The sequence below is a fragment of the Hipposideros armiger genome, unplaced genomic scaffold, assembly GCF_001890085.2.
Source record: "Hipposideros armiger isolate ML-2016 unplaced genomic scaffold, ASM189008v1 scaffold_743, whole genome shotgun sequence".
NCBI classification, from domain to species: domain Eukaryota; kingdom Metazoa; phylum Chordata; class Mammalia; order Chiroptera; family Hipposideridae; genus Hipposideros; species Hipposideros armiger.
Genome location: NW_017732093.1, coordinates 24,273 through 44,955, shown reverse-complemented (window position 1 = coordinate 44,955; position 20,683 = coordinate 24,273). Strand labels below are relative to the sequence as shown.

The window sequence follows — 20,683 nt, the reverse complement described above, 5'->3', positions numbered from 1 at the left end:
AGCAGCCACTGAGCTGCCAAAAGGTGGCAGGATGGCTCAGCTTAAAAAAAAAAAAACAAAAAAAACCCAGAGACTTCAGTACCATATACAGCAAAGAATACAGTTTCTGCAAATAAAGGTTGAGGAAACTCACTACACAAATGGTCACCTATAGCCTTCAACAATCAAATAACTGCAAATCCTGGGGAAAGGGGAGAAGATGATTTCCAGCACTACCAATATTCAAATGTCCACTTTTCAATAAAAAAGGCACAAGACATAAAAGAAATATGAAAGTATGGCCCATTCAAAGAATCAAAATAAATTAACAGAAACCATTCCTGAGAAAGTAAAGCACTGAACTTAGTAGCAAAACACAGACAAAGAATGAAAGAAAATCGGGGGGTAGGGGAGGAGGGAATGCAGGAACAAAATAAGAATATCAATAAAAAGATATTATAAAACAGAACCAAACAGAAGTTCTGGAGATGAAAAGAATAAGTATAATGAAAATTTCAGTAGAGAGGTTCAATATTAGATTTGAGCAGGCAAAGACAGAACTAGCAATCTTGAAGACATAAATGGAAGTATACAGTCTGAGGAGCAGGGGCGGGGGGGAAAGCAGAAACGGGGAGTCAAAGGGATTGGTGGGGTGGGGTAAGGGAGGAGTCTTCAAAAGAAACAATATATGAATTAAGGGAATCCCAGACGGAGAAGAGGGAAAGGGAAAAGAAAAAGCATCTGAAGAAGTAATGGCCGAAAACTTCTCAAATTTAATGAAAGACATGAATCTACATGTTCAAGAAGCTAAACAAACTTTAAGTACCTTAAACTCAAAGAGATCAACACTGAGATATATTATAATCAAACTGTCAAAGGCAACAACAAAAAGAAAATATTCAAAGCAGCAAGAAAGATGCAGCTTATGTACAAGGGGTCCTCAATCAGATTAACAGCCAATTGTGCATCCAAACAAAGGAATCAAGAAGGAAGTAGGATGACATATTTAAAGTACTGACAGAAAACACTGTCGACTGAGATTCCTATAGCCAGCAAAACTGCCCTTGAAAAGAATAAGGGAGAAATTAAAATATTTCATAATAAACAAAAGCTGAGGGAGTTCATTACCACCACACCTGCCCTAAAAGAAGTCCATTAGGTTAAAATGAAAAGACACAAAGCAAAAATGTGAAGCCATATAAAGATCTCCAGTAAAGGTAATTACATTGCAAACAGAAAAGCCAGTATTATTGTATTTTTGGTTTGTAACTTCACTTTTAATTTTTTATATGATTCAAAAGAAAAATGCAAAAAAAATTATAAATCTATGCAATTGGGCACACACTGTATGAAGATGTAATTTCTAACAACAATATAAAGAGGGTGCAGGAACAGAGCTGTATAGGTAGGAGCAGCATTTTGTATACAACTGAAGTTGGTACAACTTCAAACTAGATTGTTAAATTTAGGATGTTACATGTAATCCCCATGGTAAGCCCATATATATACATATATATATATACACACATATATACATGTATACACACACACACACACACACACACACAAATACATACAAAAAAGGAAATGAGAGGGGATCAGAATGGTTCACTATACCAAAATAATCAACTAAACACCAAAGATGGCAATAACAGTAGAAATGAATGAGACAAAAAGGGTATAAAACATACATAAAAAATATATTTCAATGAGCAAAGACATGCATGCTTGAGTCTCAGCGAAGAAATAAAACATACAAAAGAATCAAATGGAAATTTTAGAACTCAAAAATATATTAACCAAAATAAAAAACTGAATGAATGAGTCTTTGGGAACATGATTCTTGTTATGGAAGAGAGGAGGCACTGATGTAACATACAGGAGATTAAATTTAACAAAACAAAAACAAAATTCTGTAGTCCTTTGTGAGTATCACTGTTAATTGACAAGGTAGTTTTATTAAATATTTATTAACTATCCACTGAAAAGTCATAAAAACAATGACCAACCTAATAGCAATGAGTATCCTTAGGATCTAGATTGCAGTTGTTCTGAAATACCATTCACCATTAAAAGAAACCAGAAGTTCTTGGAAAAAGAGCTAATTCCAGATCTAAGCTTGAGAGAGCTTGACATACAAAATAACAAGAAAACTCAAAACTGGGCCAGCCGAGTGGCCCAGTTGGTTAAGAGAGCAAGCTCTGAGCAACAGTGTCGCCGGTTCAATTCCTACATTGGCCAGTGAGCTGCACCCAAGCTGAGCTGCTGCTGAGTTGCCAACAGGTGGCAGGATGGCTCAGCTGGTAAGAGCACGTGTTCCTAACAAGGTTGCCGGTTGGACTCCTATACGGGATGGTGGCTATGCCCACCCGCACTAAGATTGAACACTGGCAACTTGAGCTGAGTGGCCACAAGCTGCTGTCAGGCAGCCGGATGGCAACTGAGCTTGGAGCTGAGCTAGCTGCTCCCTCCACAACTAAAATTGAAGGACAACAACTTGGCTGTTCCCCTTCCCCAATTCCCCAACACTGTTCCCCTCCCCCAATTCCCCAATAAAATCTTTAAAAAAGAAAAAGAAAACTCAAAACTATTAAGATTGGGTCAAAAAGATTTGAACCAACTTAAAGAGGCTATTCTTAGAAAGACAATTTGAGCTTCAATTCGTACAACAAAACACATCACATACGGGTTGAAACCCATCAAATATATTTAAATGCACAACTCCACACTGTTAAAAAATAATTAACTGGTCCCATCCTGAAGGTGACAGGGAACCAATTCATTATCTTAAATACTAGGTAAATAAAAAGAAAGAAGCAGGCCTTTCTTACATGAACTATACCAGTGGGAACCAAATAGATGAGGAAAAGCAGCTCCTTAAAATGTTATTCCAGCTAATAAATGAAAACAAAATGATAGAATTATATCACCATTTTGCAACCCCAATTAGTGAATCTTGGCGCTGAGTATCAATAACCGCTAAAATCAAAGAGCAAGAAGCAGATATTATATGCCCCCTGTTGAAAGAACACACTACCACCCATAATTTTGCTGAAGGAACTGAACCTAAAGCTGATTAACCCTGTATCCAGCTATAATTTGCAGGAAATAAAAAAGACACAGAAATATTTTGAAATGCACTATTAGTATACAATCTAGACTGTGGGAAACTCTACAGATCCAATGTCCCAGGGTTTTTCAACATACAAATTTTAAGGAAAAAGAAAGAGATGGAAGGGAAATCTATAGATTAAAAGAGACAAACAGCCAGTTTTTTTTTAATGGGCAAGACTAAATATTAATGTCTTAGATGCAAAATTATAAAGAAATGATTACTTTTTAAGTCAGGACAGTGGTTACTTTTGGAGGGAGAGAGGGGTTGTGATTGGGATGGAGCACAGGGAGAGGATTTTCTAGAACAGCTGGCAAAATTCTTTTTCTTGATCTGAGTAATGGCTATAAGGATGCTCTCTTATAATAATTCATATAGATATACATTTGTTTTGAGTGCTTTTCTGTACTTGTTATATTTTACAATAAAAAGGTTTTAAGAAAGAAAGAAGAAAAAAATCACAAAACAAGTGGCCTGTTACAAAAGAGAATATTCTGCTACAAATAAACTTACAGCAGTGACGAACAACAAGCACAATAAAAAACACAGAAACAAGGCCGGCTGAGTGGCTAAGTTGGTTAAGAGTTAGCTTAAGAGCGCGAGCTCCAAGCAACAGGGCCGCCAGTTTGATTCCCACATGGGCCAGTGAGCTGTGCCTGAGCTGAGCTGCCGCTGAGCTGCCAACAGGTGGCAAGATGGCTCAGCTGGTGAGAGCACGTGCTCCTAACAATAAAACTGCCTGTTCGATGGTGGGCCACACTGCCCACAACTAAGACTGAACTCGGCACCTTGAGCTGAGCTGCCACCCGGATGGCTCAGTGGATAGAGCGTGCGCTCTTAACAACAAGGCTGCTGGTTCGACCCCGCATGAGATGGTGGCTACGCCCACCCGCAACTAAGATTGTAACACAGCACCTTGAGCTTAGAGGCCACAAGCTGCCAACGGGCAGCCAGATGGCGACTGGTGCCCTCCACAACTAAGATTGAAGACAACAACTTGGCTGGTCCCCCTCCCCAATTCCCCAACACTGTTCCCCTCCCCCAATTTCCCAATTTAAAAAAAAAAACACAGAAACAAGACATTTAGTGAGATCCAATACAAACCAGGTATTTTAAATCTTGATTTAACCATAAAAACAGCACTGCAAAATAGACATTCTTATCCTCATTTCAAATTCAAAGTACTAAGCTACTAAGAATTCAAACCTAGCCCAAAGTATGCTTTTCTCCATATTATATTTAGATGACATTAATAAAGAACGCACAACAATCAATAAGAAAAATAAAAAGTCTATAAGAAAAATAAGAAAGCACACAAATAAGTCATACAGACAAAATATCCAAATAAACAATAAATGTATGAAAAGATTCTCAACCTCACTAGTAATCAAAGAAATGTATTTAAAACATTGAGATGCCATCTAAACCCAGTAAATTAACAAAAAGTAATAGCTAATAACAAGAAGGCAAGGATATACGGAAACCTCACAGGTCAAAGTACAAATTGGTATAATCAGTGTGGAAAGCAATTTGGCATTAATATCCAGGAAAAGAAACTCTTGCACATGTGTGCAAAGAGCTAAGTACAAGAACATTTACTGCAGCACTATAAAAGGGAAAATTAAAATAACCTAAGGGTCCATTATTATAAGAATAGATAAACTGTCGTTTATTCAAAGGAATGCTACATAGTAGAAATTAATGAAACTGATCTAACTGTAGTACCATAGGATCAAGGATGGCAAACTTCAGCTCACAGGCTGTTTATGTCCAGCCAGGAAGCTAAAAAGAGTTTTTACATTTATGAATGGTTGGAAAACAGATCAAAAGAACAATATTGCATGGAATATTACTCTCAATATGAAGATATAAAAAATTATGGAATTTCACTGTCTATGTATAGTTTTATTGGAACATAGCCAAGTTCATTCACTTACATATAGTCTTATGGATGCTATTATACTACAACAGCAGAGTTGAGTAGTTATGAGACAGTATGACAATGCCTAAAATATTTATTATCTGGCCCTTTATAGAAAAAAAATGTGCTTATCCATGACATATATAATTCTCAAAAACACTGTCAAGTGAAGAAAGGTGAGAGTAAAAGAATACATACAATACATAATTTATATAAAATTTGAAAACAAATACTGCTACATCTTGCTTATGTATAAATATACTTCATAATGGATTTTTTTCCCCATTAATGTGACATTTTAATACACACCATCTTCAGGATAGTGGTTTCCTCCTGAGTTGGTGGCAAGGAGGAAAGGGATGCTAACAGTTAATGTAACATTTTACTTCTTTAAAATAAAATCTAAAGCAAAATGTAAACATCTATTAAATCTAGGTAGTGAATACATAGGTGCCTAATGTATTTTCCTGTAAATCTGTAGTGTTTCATAATTAAACAGGTTTTTAAACATAAAGTGAGAATTAAAATTGTGATTACAAAGTCAGAATTTAATTTTTTCATCGTGGCAACAGAAACACCATAAGACCTTTACGTGATATAAACATATAGCCATACAAGGTTAAATACCTTTTTTTAAAGATACTTTTTAAAATACAACAGCAAGAAAGGGACAAAAAGTTCTTTGTTTTCCTTTAATGTGTAGAAAAGAAAATTTAGCAGAGAAAACTAAGGCTGAGATTTTGCATAAAATCACGAAGTCAATGAAAACACGGAAATATAAATCTAATCTTAATTCCAGATCTATATAAAACCCATCTTATCTCTGAAATAATTTGATAGTTAAAACAAAAGCATCTTCAACTTTTTAAGAGCATAGGCTCTGAGGTCAGGCTCTAGGACTTGGAAGACCTTGAGTAACTTACTTAACCTCTCTGTACCTCAACTCCCTTATCTGTAAAATAGGGATATTATCTACCTTATAGAGTTGATATGAAATTTAAAGAATTCAAGTGTTTAGCATGTTAGGGATATGAACTTAAGCAAAATAAAACTCCTTTACTTACTTTTCCCTCTATAGCACCTAAAGCAGTTCTCCAAGTGTGATCTCCAGACCAGCAGCATCAGCTTCATCATCACCTCAGAACTTGTTAGAAATGCAAATTCCCAGGCCCAACCCAAACCTACTAAATAAGAAATTCTGGGCATGGGGCCCAGTCATCCTTGTTTAAACAAGCCCTCAAGGTAATTCCATGAACCCTAAAAACTGAGAATAACGAGCCAGAAGAAGTTCACACCCATCCTCAAAGAAGAGTAAGGCTAACTGGAATAGGCTCATTTGCCTGTCCACAGTCTTAACTCCTGTCCACAAGAGTTAAAAAATTGAAGCACCTAGGACAACTGGATAGCCACATGCAAAAGAATAAAGGTAGATCCTCACCTCACACCATATACAAAAATTAGCTCGAAATGGATCAAATACCAAAATATAAGAGCTAAAACCATAAAACTCTCAGAAGAAAACAGGGGTAAATCTTTACGACCTTGGATTTAGCAGTGGTTTTTAGATGTGACACCAAAATCACAAGCAACAAAAGAAAAAGAAAAAAACAGATAAATTATATTTCATCAAAATCAATAACTTTTGTGCAAAAGACATTAGCAAGAAAGTGAAAGACAATCCACCAAACAGGAAAAATATCTGCAAATCATATACCTGATAAGAGTCTAGTATCCAGAATAAATATAAAAGTCTCAAAACTCCACAGAAATAAAAAAACAATTTAAAAATAGACAAAGGTCTTAAACAGACATTCCTATGACAAAGATATACAAATGGTCAACCAGGGCATAAAATTATGTTTAACATCATTAGCCTGTAGGGAAATGTAAATCAGAAGCACTACGAGATGTCATTTTATCATTTACACCTACACGGATGGCTACAATTTTTAAAAAATGGACAGTAACAAGTGTTAGCAAGGTCATGGACAAACTGGAACCCTGGAATACATCGCTGGAATACAAAACTGGAATACATTGCTGCTGAGAGTGTTAAAATGGTAAGTCGCTGTGGAAAACAGGTGGCAGTCCCTCAAAAACTTAAACACAGAATTACCATATGATCCAGCAATTCCACCTTTATATATATATATATATATATATATATATATATATATATATATATATATATATATATATATATATATATATATATATATAAAACCAAAAAGTTGACAAAATAGGTATTCAAAGAAAAGCTTGTATACAAATCTTCATAGCAGCACTATCCCAATCACAAAAGGTAGAAACAACCCAAATTCCCCATCAACGGATGAACAGATAAACAAAATGTGGTCTATCCATACAATATACTATTACTCAGCCACACAAAGAAATAAAGTACTAATATATACTATAATGTGGATAAATCTCAAAAACATCCTAAGTGAAAGAAGCCAAACAAATTCACAAACTGTATTCTATTTATATGAAATGTCCAGAGTCCATAGCAACAGAAAACAAGAGTAAGTAGTAGTTGCCAGGAATTGGGGGAAGGAAGAAATGAGGAATGACTACTTATTGGGTATGAGATTTCCTTCTGGGGTAATGAAAATGTTCTGAAACTAGGCAGTGGTGATGGTTGCACAACATCTGAATGTACTAAATCACTAATTGTAAATTTTATGTTAAGTGTATTTTACCGTAATTTAAAAAGTCAAAGTACTGTGGAGGTGGGCTCTCTAGGGCCACCCTTCCTTCCAGGAGCCTCTAAAAGTGAGAACAGCTGAAACACCGTCACCTTTCTCTCTGGCATCTCTTTGGCTTCCTTCTGGCTGTTTTCCTTTTCCTCATGGCTGGATTGACAAAGTGAGAAAAGCCTGAGGACAGCTCTCCCTAGCCACCAAGACCTGAAGGAGTGTGGGGGGTGCCAGAGACTAGCTCTGCCCCAGGCAGAGGAAAACAAGCTTTTCCAGATCTAGCTGTCCTTAGGAAAAGGCCTTTCTTTACTTGCATTCAAAATGGTTATGCAAAACTCTGTGGGCCTACAAAGAATGAAAGGAGATATGGTTCCAGGCTGTCTATACCCAATATAAGATTTCTATATACTAGTTCAAGCTGAGGACTACACTGGGGTTTGAGGCCTATGGCAGGCACTAGATGTTGATCAAACATGATTCGCCTTCCTCCTGTGTACAATCTAGATGACATTTCCTAGCCCTCTAGCAGTTAGGCATGGCCCTGTGATTGAATTCTGGCAATGGAATATGGGTGGAAGTGATTAAGCCATTCCCAGACCAGGCCCATCAAAACCTCCCACAAGATCCCCCACTAGCTTCAGGTGACCTTGCAAGCTATGTGTAGAAAATGGCAGAGCCTCCAGAACCCATTAGTCTGGGTTCTGTTGAATGCATCTGTTACAGCAACTAGTATTATTTAATATAAAAGACTACTAGCGTTACTCTTACTGAGCAAAGGCAAGACTCAGATGTTCCTGAGCCACCTGAACAAAATCATCTTGGTATCACATCTCTGAAATAGCTTAAGGAATTTTTAAAAATTAATACCAACTATTTCTAAATTCTGCTTTTTAAAACATTTCTGAAGGCCTCAAATAGTCATGAAAGTTAGAAGACCTAATATTACTACGTTACCTCTGCTTTGCTGAAATACAGGCAGAGAAACTATGTGTCTTGTAATCTCCAACAAATTAAGGGTTAAAGGATTTGTGTATCTGCTACTCAAGTTCACTGGTGGGAAGTATTGCTACATTAAAGTTGGTACAACCAAAATATCACAGAATTTTAAAATGTGGTCTCCTTGGCCTGAGTTTGTTCTTAATTACATTCTAAAACCTAGGGAGATTATACTATCTTCTAAGCCAGTTACTTAATAAATAAATCCATAAGTTTCCCTAAAAGAAAAATGCACAAATTAAATCCTCCTTTTCAAGCTGAACAAAGTAAAAGAACAGTTTAATAACACCAACAAACCAAAGGTCAAGACATATCTTTTCTTATTATATTTCTTTCTAAAACCAGATGAGAACACTAAAAAATATGAACTCTATTTTCACACATTCTGTGCATGTACCTTAAAAATATAATAATTAACTATTATTAAGCACTTCTTGGTATCAGGCTTTGTAATAAGTGTTTTACATGAATTAATTTATTAAATCCTCACAATAACACTATGAAATAGGTAATATTATCTCTATTATATATGTGGGATAATTAAGGCTTAGAAAACTTCAGTAACTTGCCTCAGGTTACACAGTTGGAATTTGAAGTCAGAGAATGACTCAATCTTAATCACTACACATTCATTCAGAAGTATTTATTTAGAACCATCTATATACAATTCTAGAAGCTAAAGATAGTGAGAAAAGCAAACCCAAATTCCTCCCCTCATATATTCTAATGTGGAAGAATGACAATAAACAACAAATATGTGACAGTAACAGGTGAATAAATAAAAGACATGAATTTTAAAAAAGGAAAGAGAATGACTAAGAGTGTTATTTTTAAAAGGCTGGTCAAGGAAGGCCTCTTTGAGATAATATCTGAACAGAGACTGAATAAAATGAGGACGCCAGCCATATAGATATATTGGGAAAAAGAACATCTCAGGCAGAGAAAACTATCAAGTGCATAAATCCTCAAACAATAGTTTTTAAATGTCGTCAAGTAGCAGCATACTTAATATTGGGTTGTCGGAAAAGTCATGACGCATTTTTACAACGAAAAATGTAGAAAAAATACGTCATGACTTTTCCAACAACCCAATATATTTGGAGACCATCAAGGCAGCCAGTGTGACTAGAGCTCAGTGAACAAGAAGAGTGGAAGGAAATGAGGTTAGAGAAGGCCAAAAGCCAGATTATGCAGCATCTTGGAGGACAAAGCAAACACTTTGGATTCTGATCTAAATTGTGATGGACAACCACTGGGGGTTTTGAGTAGGGGTGACGCTCTGATTTAAGCTTTTACAGGATGATAATGATCTTGCTATGTTCAAAATACCACGTGGGGGGAATGGGGGGGTGAGGAGCCAGATAAGGGGAACCAGAAGAACTGAACCAGGAAGACCAGTTAGGAGAGTTTTACAGTGATCCAGATGAAAGATGATAGAAACTAAGATTAGGGTAGTGATGGGCTAGTGGGGAAAAGTTTCATGCAATCTGAATGTAGAACCAAACAGACCTAACGGGCTGAATGTGAAATATGAGGTCAAGAAAAGAATCAAAGACAACTTCCAAGTTTTGGTCAGAGTAAATGAGTGCATGGTAGTGCCATTTATGGACCTGGGCAAGACTGGGTAAGAAGCAGACAGGGAAGAAAAAAATCAAGAGTTCAGTTTTGGAGACATTAAATTTGAGAGGTCTATTAGCTATCCAAATTGAAATATTACACAGACAACTGAAAAAAAAAGTCTACAGCTCAGAAGAAAGGTCAAGACTAGAGAAATAAATGTGGGAGTCACCAGCATACATATGGAACATAAACAATACAATCTGATGAAATCACATCAGGAGGGAGAAGACTATTGAAGCAGATTAAAGACTCAACCCTCTAAAGTACCAGTGAGATAGGAAGAAAACCAAGACAGCATGGTCCCAGAAGCCAAATGATGGAATGATCAACCACAAATACAACAGGTCAAGTGAGATGAAGACTTCAAACTAGTCATTGGGTTTGGCCAATGATGACCTTGACATAAGTGTTTCAGTGCAATGATGGAGACAAAAGCCTGACTGGAGTGGGTTCAAGAAAGAAAAGGGGAGGGCCGGCTGAGTGGCGCACTGGTTAAGAGCTGGCTTGGGACGCCAGAGGGCCCCGGTTTGGATCCCACATATGAGGGCCAGTGACACTGCCCTCTACAGCTAAGATGCTGAACAACAGCTCGATCTGGAGCTGGGCTGCTGTGAGTCGCCGGCGACGGCGTAGGCTGCAGCCTCTGCTGCAGTGGGTTGCCATAGGCTACCGTGTGTGGACAGCAGCCAGCGTGAGCAGCCAGCAGCTGCAGTGAGTGGCCGTCCAAAAGCCAGTGACTAATCTGCCTCACCCGGGAAGAGCGTAATGATCACCTTGGCGCAAAATACCAACTTGGGCCAGTGAAGCAACATCCTCCACAACTAGGCTGAAGAACAAAACGACAGCAACTTGTCTGTTCCCCTTCCCCCAATTCCCCAGCACTGTTCCCATCCCCCAATTCCCCAATAAAAATCTTAAAAAAAAAAAAAGAAAGAAAAGGGGAGAAGAAATGAAAGCAAAAGATAAGAACAACTCTTTCAAGTGGTTTTGTTATAAAAAGGAGTACTCTCCTACTCACAGATAATTATTTCTATCATTAGCTCTTCTGCCTGAATTACTTACTGTAAGAGCCTCTTAAGGGGTCTCTCTGCTTCCATATACCCATTTAGCCTCAACAGAGTAGCCAAATATATCAGACTAAAATGCATGTTAGCTCATGTGATTCCTCTGTTAAAAACTGTTCAATGGCCTCCCATCTTATTCAATGTAAAAGTTGAAATCCTTACAACTGCCTATAAGATCTTTCACAATCTGAAATTCTCCACAATCCAGCCCTCTTCTCCCCACTTTTCCCCCTCTGAGCTCATCTACCACTCTTCCTCTTATTCACTCCATCCTAGCCACAATGACCTCCTAGTTGTCCTCAAACACATATTTTAGAGATAGCAGAATGTTTCGAGCCCAGGGCACTTCCTATTCCCTCTATCAAGTATGTCCTCCCCCAGATAATTTAAATGCCACTATCTCTTACATCCTTCTGGTCTTTACTCAAATATCCCATTCTAAAGAGATGCCTTTCCTGGTAATGCTATTTAAAATCATAATCCTATATCATTGTATATTCCCTTTCCCTGCTTTATTTTCTTCATGGGTATTTATCACCATATAACATGCTACATATCTTACTTACTTTCACTGCTGTAATCCCAACAGTACTCAAAAAAAAAAAACACAACTTGTTGACTCAAAGAATGAATAAATATGGGGAAGTATAGGATTCATGAAGTTTTTTTAAGATGAACATATTATAGCATGTTTATATGTTGATGAAAATCACCAATAGAAAAGAAAAACTATTAATTCCAGAGTATAAAGGAATAATTGCTAAAATGAAAATCTTAAATAGACGCAGAGGTTGGCCTCAGACAGGAGTAAGAACAGCTTATCTACAGCAATAGAGGGCAAATAATGTGGATACAGAGACAGGTAAGTTGGGTGATTTGTAATGGGAGCTTGTGGAAGTTCTCTAAGGATTATCTTTTTTCCCCCTCAGTGAAACAGAAAGCAAGGACATCAACTGAGAGTAAAGAGGACAAAGAATGTTGGAGGTCTGAGGACAGAAAAAGATTAAATCATCATTTAAGAGTGAATGGACTAGGGAAACATCATACAATTGACAGTGAGTGCTGGTAGACTCCTTGAGGTTCCTGATCACAAATTTTGAAGTCAGCATGGTTGTTTTTCTCCAGCCACAGTCAACTGCTTAAATACAGGTGCAGAATAGACAGTTAGTTTAATCCTGGTTAGAATTTTGTCAAGCATGTATAAAAGAAGGGGAAAGAGATAAGAGAACTGAAGGTACATGCACAGGAATGATTATGATACTCATGAAATGTTAAGTTGGATAAGGAGGAAAGTAGAGGCATGAGGTGATTGACAATGAAAAGATGGTTTTTAAAAAATGAAAGATCAATAGGCTGGGAGGTTCCAAAGAGCTTGAACCATTTTAGGAAAGGAAATTCTAAAAGGCGTGCAAACTGGAAAAAGAGATGATGTGACGGTCAGAGTGTATGGCAAGCTCAAAACTATGATTTTAGAGGTGAAATAATTATTGGTAAAGATGAAATATATCTAATGAATATGAAGTAGGAGGCTCAGGTTGATGTCAATTTTCCCCACCAATTATTTACTATACACCCACCAATTATTTACTATACACCCACTGAATACATGGCTATAGCACAAAGGAAAACAGTCTTTGGGAATTAACAATGAGGTACAATGCTAAAACCAAAAGGTTGTCAACTATGTCTCACTAACAATGCATTATGTGTAATCCTTTACTCCCAATAAAGTCTAGTCTCTGCTCTCCTTTGAGGACTTTGTCCTCTTGCCCTTGATCCAACAACCCCAATTTCACACCCTTTTGGAATTCCAAGTATGTATATTAACGATGAAAAACAACCAACACCTACTAACGAAAAGTAATGATTACCAAGGTACCATAGGGATTTCGCCAAAAAAGTACAAAGCTAGGTGACAAATTTAGCAGAGAACCATATAGCAGCTAAGACTAGCAATGAAGGAAACACTGATTGCAATGCTCAGCTGTCTCTAGTAGTCCTGACTTACTGTAAGTCACCACCAGCAACTAACAGAAAAGCTTTCAGGTTGATCTCTAGGCTAAGCAGCACCTAGAAGAACAAAGATGGAAAAACTCTGTAATCAGATGTGTCCTATCCTCATCAGGGAACACCATCCAACCTGCTTCAAACATCCCAGGTTTTTTGCTCCCGGTACTCTTGATAAAATCAAATCTTCCAAAGCTAACAAGTTTTCAGGAGCTGGCCCCTACCCATATTACTTCTGGATAAGAGGGGAAGGAAGACTAATAAACTTTTTGTATTGAAAGCTCAGAATTCTCTAATGTCTCAATTCTCAAATGTCCCATGTATCAATCACCATGTACTACATTCTATCTTCCACAGCTGCCAGAGTAATCCAGCTAAAACACAAGGAAGACCATCTTGCTCTCCTACCTATTACCCTTTTCTATAGTACTAAATACTTTCTACAGTCTAGGCTCCTTTAGTCTCAACTCACCGTCTATGCCTTTAACTTCAAGCTCCAGCAATACCAAACTGATTTTAGTTCCCTACACACAATATGCAGTTCCCCTCTGCACTTTCTGCCCTATACTTTGGCCAATGCATTAACATTATAGTGCAGAGGGAAGGGATGGTGTTGATGTCCATGAAAATAATTTTGAAAATCTCTCAGTGGTGCTGAGGGAATTCTAGGAACTAAAATTGAACTCCATCTTTCTCCATCCTCCAAAATGTTTCATTTCTTTTACTGTCTATCATACTACCATTATTACTCAAATCACCCAAATTCAAAATATTTGAATCATTTTCTCTTTGTTCAGTAATTAATTACTTACCACCTATTGTAAACAAAGCATTATGTATCTACTATAATTCACTATGCATTATAGTAGATAAAATGATGATATAGGGTCTGATATAGGGTCGGCCGAGTGGCGCGTTGGTTGGGAGTTGGCTTGGGACGCCAGCTCTGAGCGGAGGTGGAGGTGGGGGCGGGGGAGACCGGTTCGGATCCCACATTAGGACCAGTGGCACTGCGCCCTCTACAGCTGGGATGGTGAACAGCAGCTCGACCTGGAGCTGGGCTGCTGTAAGTCACTGGTGACGGTGTAGACTGCAGCGGGGCTAGCCGGCAGCTGGGGCGCGCTTTCATGAGTTACCGTGGGCCACGGGCCGCCGTGGGCGGCCGTCCAACAGCCAGCGAGTGACTGCCTCACCCAGGAAGAGCGCAATGATAATACCAACGTGGGCCAGTGAAGCGACATCTTCCACAACTAGACTGAACAACCAAACGACAGCAACTTGTCTGTTCCCCTCCCCCAAATCCCCAATAAAATCTTTTAAAAAAAAGATAATATAGTTCCTAATTTACAACTTAAAAGCAGAAATAAAATAACACAAAATAGAAACAGAAGTGATAAAATATTGATTATTCATCAGTTCATTCAGCAAATACTTATTCAGAAACTACTATATACCTAGGAATGGCTAAAACAATATATTACAGAAACAATGTAAGATAAGAATACTTATTAAGTATCTATCTACTATGTGCTTTCTAATCATTATTTCATTAATCTCATAGAACCCAAGGTTTCACTTTTTGGATTACGGAAGTTTGAGAATTGGAATTTCAGACGATTCAGGTTTACTGAAGCCCAATCAAGGATCCTCTTTGGATTCCACAAGAAAAACAATTTCACAGAACAGTTTCTATAGCACTTGAGTTGGGCCTGAAAGCTTGAGTAGAATTTTAATGGGCAAAGGCAGAGAAGGAGAAGCTTTTCAGATAGATTATCAATTAAAATAAGTATATGGGGCAGGCCGAGTGGTGCGTTGTTTAAGAACTCACTTGGGATGCCAGAGGGCCCCGGTTCAAATCCCACATATGAGGGCCAGTGACACTGCCCTCTGCAGCTAAGATGGTGAATGGCAGCTCGACCTGAGGCTGGGCTGCCGTGGGTCACTGGCTACAGCATAGGCTGCAGTCCCCTGCTGCAGTGGGCTGCCATAAGCTACCGTGTGTAGCCGGCAGCTAGCGTGAGCAGCTGTCCAGAGGCTGGCGACTGATCTGCCTCACCCGGGAAGAGTGCAATGATGGTGCCAGCTTGGGCCAGTGAAGCAACATCCTCCACAACTAGACTGAAGAACAAAGCAGCAGCAACTTGTCTGTTCCCCTTTCCTTATTCCCCAGTGCTGTTCCCCTCCCCCAATTCCCCAATAAAATCTTTTTTAAAAATAAATAAAATAAGTATATGAAAGTACCTAGCAATAAACAAATACTTACTCAATGCCCATCACATACCAGTTAAAACACTAAAGGCTGGGGAAACAATGATGAATAAGGCAGCCTCTGAGTCTTTCTTTGATTAGAGACTGACAACCAAGTAGGACACTGGGTGCGCAAATATCTATTTCAAGCACCAGCACATATCCATGTTTCTAAAATATATTCGGACTAAAAACTATGTTTTAAATACCATATTAGGCCTTAAGTATGCAACATTAAATGAAACGTGGGCCTGAAAGAACTTACTAATGAGAGCAAGAGCTAGAGAAGGCAATTTCAATAATACATGCAATCATGGAGACAAAGCTAAGTCTGGGGAACCAAGAGAAGGGGCATCTAACTCTGATTCTTCTAGTAAAAAGTGGTAAGTATCAAGTAGACCTTGAATGTCAAGCTCTTCAGGCTTTATTTTATGGGTAATAGAAGCTAATGAAGGTTTCTGAAGATTAAAAAAAAAAAATGAAATAATCATTTAACAAATATTTATCACTGGAACTCAGGTAGGCGATGAGTTTTAATCTTTTTTTATATAGAGAGAATGCAGAATAAATTAGAGGTTAAAAGACAAAAAGCAGAATGAATGCAGTTAAGGTATTACAACAACCCAAACAAAAATTTATAAATGCTGAATTAAGGTGATGACTAAGAATAAAGATTAGAGGGCCGGCCGAGTGGCGCGATGGTTAAGAACTCGCTTGGGATGCCAGAGGGCCCCGGTTCGGATCCCACATATGAGGGCCAGTGACACTGCCCTCCGCAGCTGAGATGCTGAACAACAGCTCAACCTGGAGCTGGGCTGCCATGAGTCGCCGGCGACGGCGTGGGCTGCAGTCCCTGTGGCAGTGGATTGCCATGGGCTACCGTGTGTGGCCAGCAGCCAGCGTGAGCGGCCAGCAGCCGCAGTGAGCGGCCGTCCAGAAGCCGGCGACTGATCTGCCTCGCCCGAGAAGAGCGCAATGATGGTGCCAACTTGGGCCAGTGAAGCAACATCCTCCACAACTAGATTGAAGAACAAACGACAGCAACTTGTCTGTTCCCCTTCCCCCAACTCCCCAGCACTGTTTCCATCCCCCCAATTCCCCAATAAAAAATCTTTAAAAAAAAAAAATAAATAAATAAAGATTAGAAAGATATCAAGAAGGCAGAATCTGCAGAACCTGGATAAGGGGGTCAAGGAAGAAGGAGAAGTCAAAGACCATATATACAATTTCAAGTTTGATGACAAGGGAGAAAGGGAGGGAGGCAGGGAGGGAAGGGCGGAGGAAGGAAGGTAGGAAGGTAGGAAGGTAGGGAGGAAGGGAGGAAGGGAGGAAGGCAGAGAGGGAAGGAGGGAGGAAGGAAGGGAGGGAGGGAGGGCACAGGAAGAAGCACATTTCAAAGGAGAAACAATGCATTCTATTTAATGATGCAATAAGCCGCTGACCTTCTAGAGATCCAAGTCCTGAATCCTGTTCAGAACTTATTCCTAAAAACCAGCATAGTATAAAGTATAACAAGCATTACTCCATGTCCTGAGAAATGGGGAACAAAGTCATTGGATGCTTGTTGATCAGCTAGGCTCTTAACTCCCTGAATAAATGGAATCCATTCAGTCACTAACAGACACAATTGAAATTTTTACCTTCTCAAAATCAGATAATTACAAGTTATAGACTTTCAAGGACACTATCAAATTATAAAAATCACAAATGTTAAGATCACAAATGCTGAAAGTCTATGGTGGAAAGGTTAAACAGAGAGATGGAAATGTACAGCTAAGCAATAAGGTCAGGCCTAGGGGCTCATATCACTCTACAAGAAGGTTCTATGACACAATGCCATGAATAAAGAGGCCCACAGACCCTTGTTCCACATCCTAGGCACTTGCCACAAATAGAGAAACCCACTAAAAAACAGAGTACAATACAGGAAAGAGCTAAGGACAGAGGATATATCCTCAATGAACACTGAGGGAACTGGAAGAGAAAACCAAAAAAAGACACATAGGAAACAAAGAAATAGGAGTGAATGGTCATTACAACAAAAGAGAAAAAAACATCAAGAAAGAACACATGGACAATAGTGACAAATGCTCCTAATTCTCAGAGGTCAGAGAGGGTGAGAACTGGGGGAAGACTATCAGTTAATCATTTAAAGGTTCCTGGGACAGCTACATATGTCTCTGTGTAATTCTTTCACAATGAAAACTTTTCACAAGTAACCATACATTACTTAATTTGAAAAAGAAAGACGTTTTAGTATACATCATGGTACAGTAACACAATGAAAAACTACACAGCAATGAAAAAGAACCAACTATTTCTACAAGCAGCAACATAGATGAATCTCATAAACATGATCTGAATGAAAGAATCTAGTCACAAGTGTACAAACTGTATGATTCCATTTATATGAAGCTCAAGAAGAGGCAAAACCAAGCCATGGTGATAGAAGTAGAGAAATTGGCTATCTTTGGAGGAGGGTAATAACTGGGAGAAAACACAAAGGAACATTCTACGGTACTGAAAATGTTCTATATCTTAATCTGAGTAGTGCTCACGTGGGTATAACTGTCCTATAAAAATTCATGGGCTGAATGACCCTTTGATTTGTACACTGTATTTAAGTCACACCTCAATAAAAAAAAGTAAATAAACAAACATACAAAGTTACTAGTGCCCTGGAAGACATTAGTTTTGGGAGAATTTAAGTATAGAAGCCAAATCACAATATGAGCATTGAATACAAGGTAAAGAAACTGAGACAGTGATTATAGACTCATTTTTCAAGAAGGTGGCTGGTGAAGCAAAGAAGAGATAACAAAGTAGCTCAGGTGGGTTACACAATTCAGGGAAATTATTTTGTTTTTATTTGAAGTTTAAGAAAAAGAAAATAACATACATAAAAACGGCAAATCAGAGTGGATGAAGTCAAGAACATAAGTAGAAGGATTAGCCTCAGAGAGGAGGATAATACTTCTTTCTCTGAGACTGAAATAAAGCATGAGTGAACACAGAAATCCTGATATAAAGAAGAGGTAAAAAAATCAAGTAACCTTGAACTCTTTGGTGACACATGTAATAATAAACTGAGTCAGGAAAGGATCTGAGCTTTAAATAAAAGCTTTTAAAGTTTCAAATAGGTACTGCAGAAAATATAAAGGGCAAGGATGAAGGGGGAAATTACAGCGATAGGACAATGCTCAGTGGCCTGAAAGCAAGGGCAGAGATAGCTGATGGTGCAGTCTACTCAGGGCTGGGTGAAGAATAAAAGGGGAAAGAGCAAAAGGGGGGGGGGGAATCCAAGTGCTAACATGTGCATCACTGAAACTATATAAGGAATGATATCTAAGGAAAACACTTAAACTGATGAGAAAGAGGCAGGAGACCTAATAGATGTCTTGAAAGATTCAAAGAAGATGTTCACTAGAGTCTCAAGTGCAAAAGGAAAGCTGTCACTAGAGTTCATTACCACAGAAAATTTTTCTGCAAATCCCACAGGATCAAAGACCATACATTCTCCTTTCATTGAACTTCCTACAGCTACTAATGGCCACTTCTTCTCCCTGATAAAACCGACCTTTATCCCCTACTTCTAAATACACCTACATTTGATTAATAAATTAAGTAAACACACCTGTCCATTCAAAAACTCCATGAATATTTTTACATTGCTTTCTATCTGTGTTTTCCCATCAAGGTGTTTTCAGTGGAAAACTCCTAGAAGGCAGTTCATATCTATGAATTCCCTGCTCACAGCATTGGAGCTGGGATTGAACACATGCAGGTGTTTTCTCAAAAGTGCTTTCTCGTGAAATAGATCCTTATAAAGGAGAACCTGAAGACTCTGAACACACTCCTACAAGAGTATGATAGCCAAATCAAAGAATGTTTAGGAATGACATCCGTTTTTATAACTGTCGAGACAACCTCTAGAAAATAAGATAACATTTACTATATCACATTGACTTTCCCTACCTTACACTGTTTACCCCTCTAGATAACTCCTCACTATCCCTTTACTAGGCCTATTCTTTGCAGTTCATTTACTCCGAACTCACATTCTAGCGTCCCTTCTTTCCATCCAGAACCCCTGACTACAAACGCCCATAGGACCATTTTTCATCCCCCTACTACCCTATTTCCCATTCACCCGAGGCCATCACTTCCATTTCTCCACTCCCCATTTTTCTGCCTCTCCAGACCTCCCATTCCTCCTGCGGAACTACTCAGTCCCCACCCCTCAAATGCCTTAGCCCGTCTTCCCGCCTGAGATCCCCTTCCCCCACCGCTTCCATTCAGGCTCCCCTACCATCCTTTCCCTCCCAGACCCCGGCCCGCCCTACCTGCTCCTTGACCTCGGGCCCCGGCCCCGCAGGCCCGGTCCGCTCCTCCAGTCGCTGCCTCCCGGGCGGCGCTCGCCGGCGCGGGGGCAAGGGCTGGGGTAGCTCCGCCGTCCGCTGAGCCCCATCCTCCCTGCGGGCGTCGGGCGTCGGCGGCGGCTGCGGTCGGTCACGGCAGCGGCTCCGCTTCATATCTGCGGCTGGGCCCCGCGGACGTTAGCGCCGCGACTGTCCTGGCCCCGCACGGCTCCGGGCCGCAGCGCTACCGCGCCAACCACCACCCGCAGCCACCATGGCCCGGCGGGCGCCCGAAGCCACCGACCGCAGCTAGCAGCTCCTCCGCGCTTTCTGGGGCCTCAAGAGCCGCGGCCTCCTCCACGTTCCTTACCGAGGTGGCAGCATCGCCGCCGCCTCGTCTTCTCCCACCCGGCACACGCTTGGCCAGCCACCGGCCGCCGCCGCCGCCACCACCGCCACGGATCCAGAGCCAGCGGCCCGCCCGCCAGCCTCAGGCCGGGTCCCACCCCTCCTCTCCCCTCCCCTGGCGCGCGCGCTCGGGGAGTGAGCCCGCCCGCCACCTCCGGCCGCGCGCGGGTTCCCGCGCACGCGCCAGCGAACGGTCGCTAGAGACCCGCCCGTGGCCCCTCTGTGTGGTGGGGAGAGCGGAAGGGGGCGGGGCTCCCGGGACGCAGCGGCGG

The 20,683-nt window shown here is 39.9% G+C and overlaps 1 protein-coding gene across 7 annotated transcripts in view; it reads right to left on the bottom strand.

The window, feature by feature from the left end:
• The window catches only part of MAST2 (microtubule associated serine/threonine kinase 2), a 217,343-nt gene extending 196,865 nt beyond the window's left edge, over positions 1–20,478 (bottom strand). For 3 of the 7 annotated variants that reach the window (XM_019628000.1, XM_019627999.1, XM_019628002.1), the window contains exon 1: positions 19,989–20,477. In XM_019628000.1, coding sequence (XP_019483545.1) covers positions 19,989–20,177 — 189 coding nt within the window. In that variant the 5' untranslated portion in view covers positions 20,178–20,477. Of the gene's footprint in view, positions 1–19,988 lie in introns of all 7 variants that reach the window. The other 4 variants (XM_019628001.1, XM_019628003.1, XM_019628005.1 and 1 more) reach the window with 2 other exon arrangements.
• Positions 20,479–20,683: the final 205 nt, after the last annotated feature.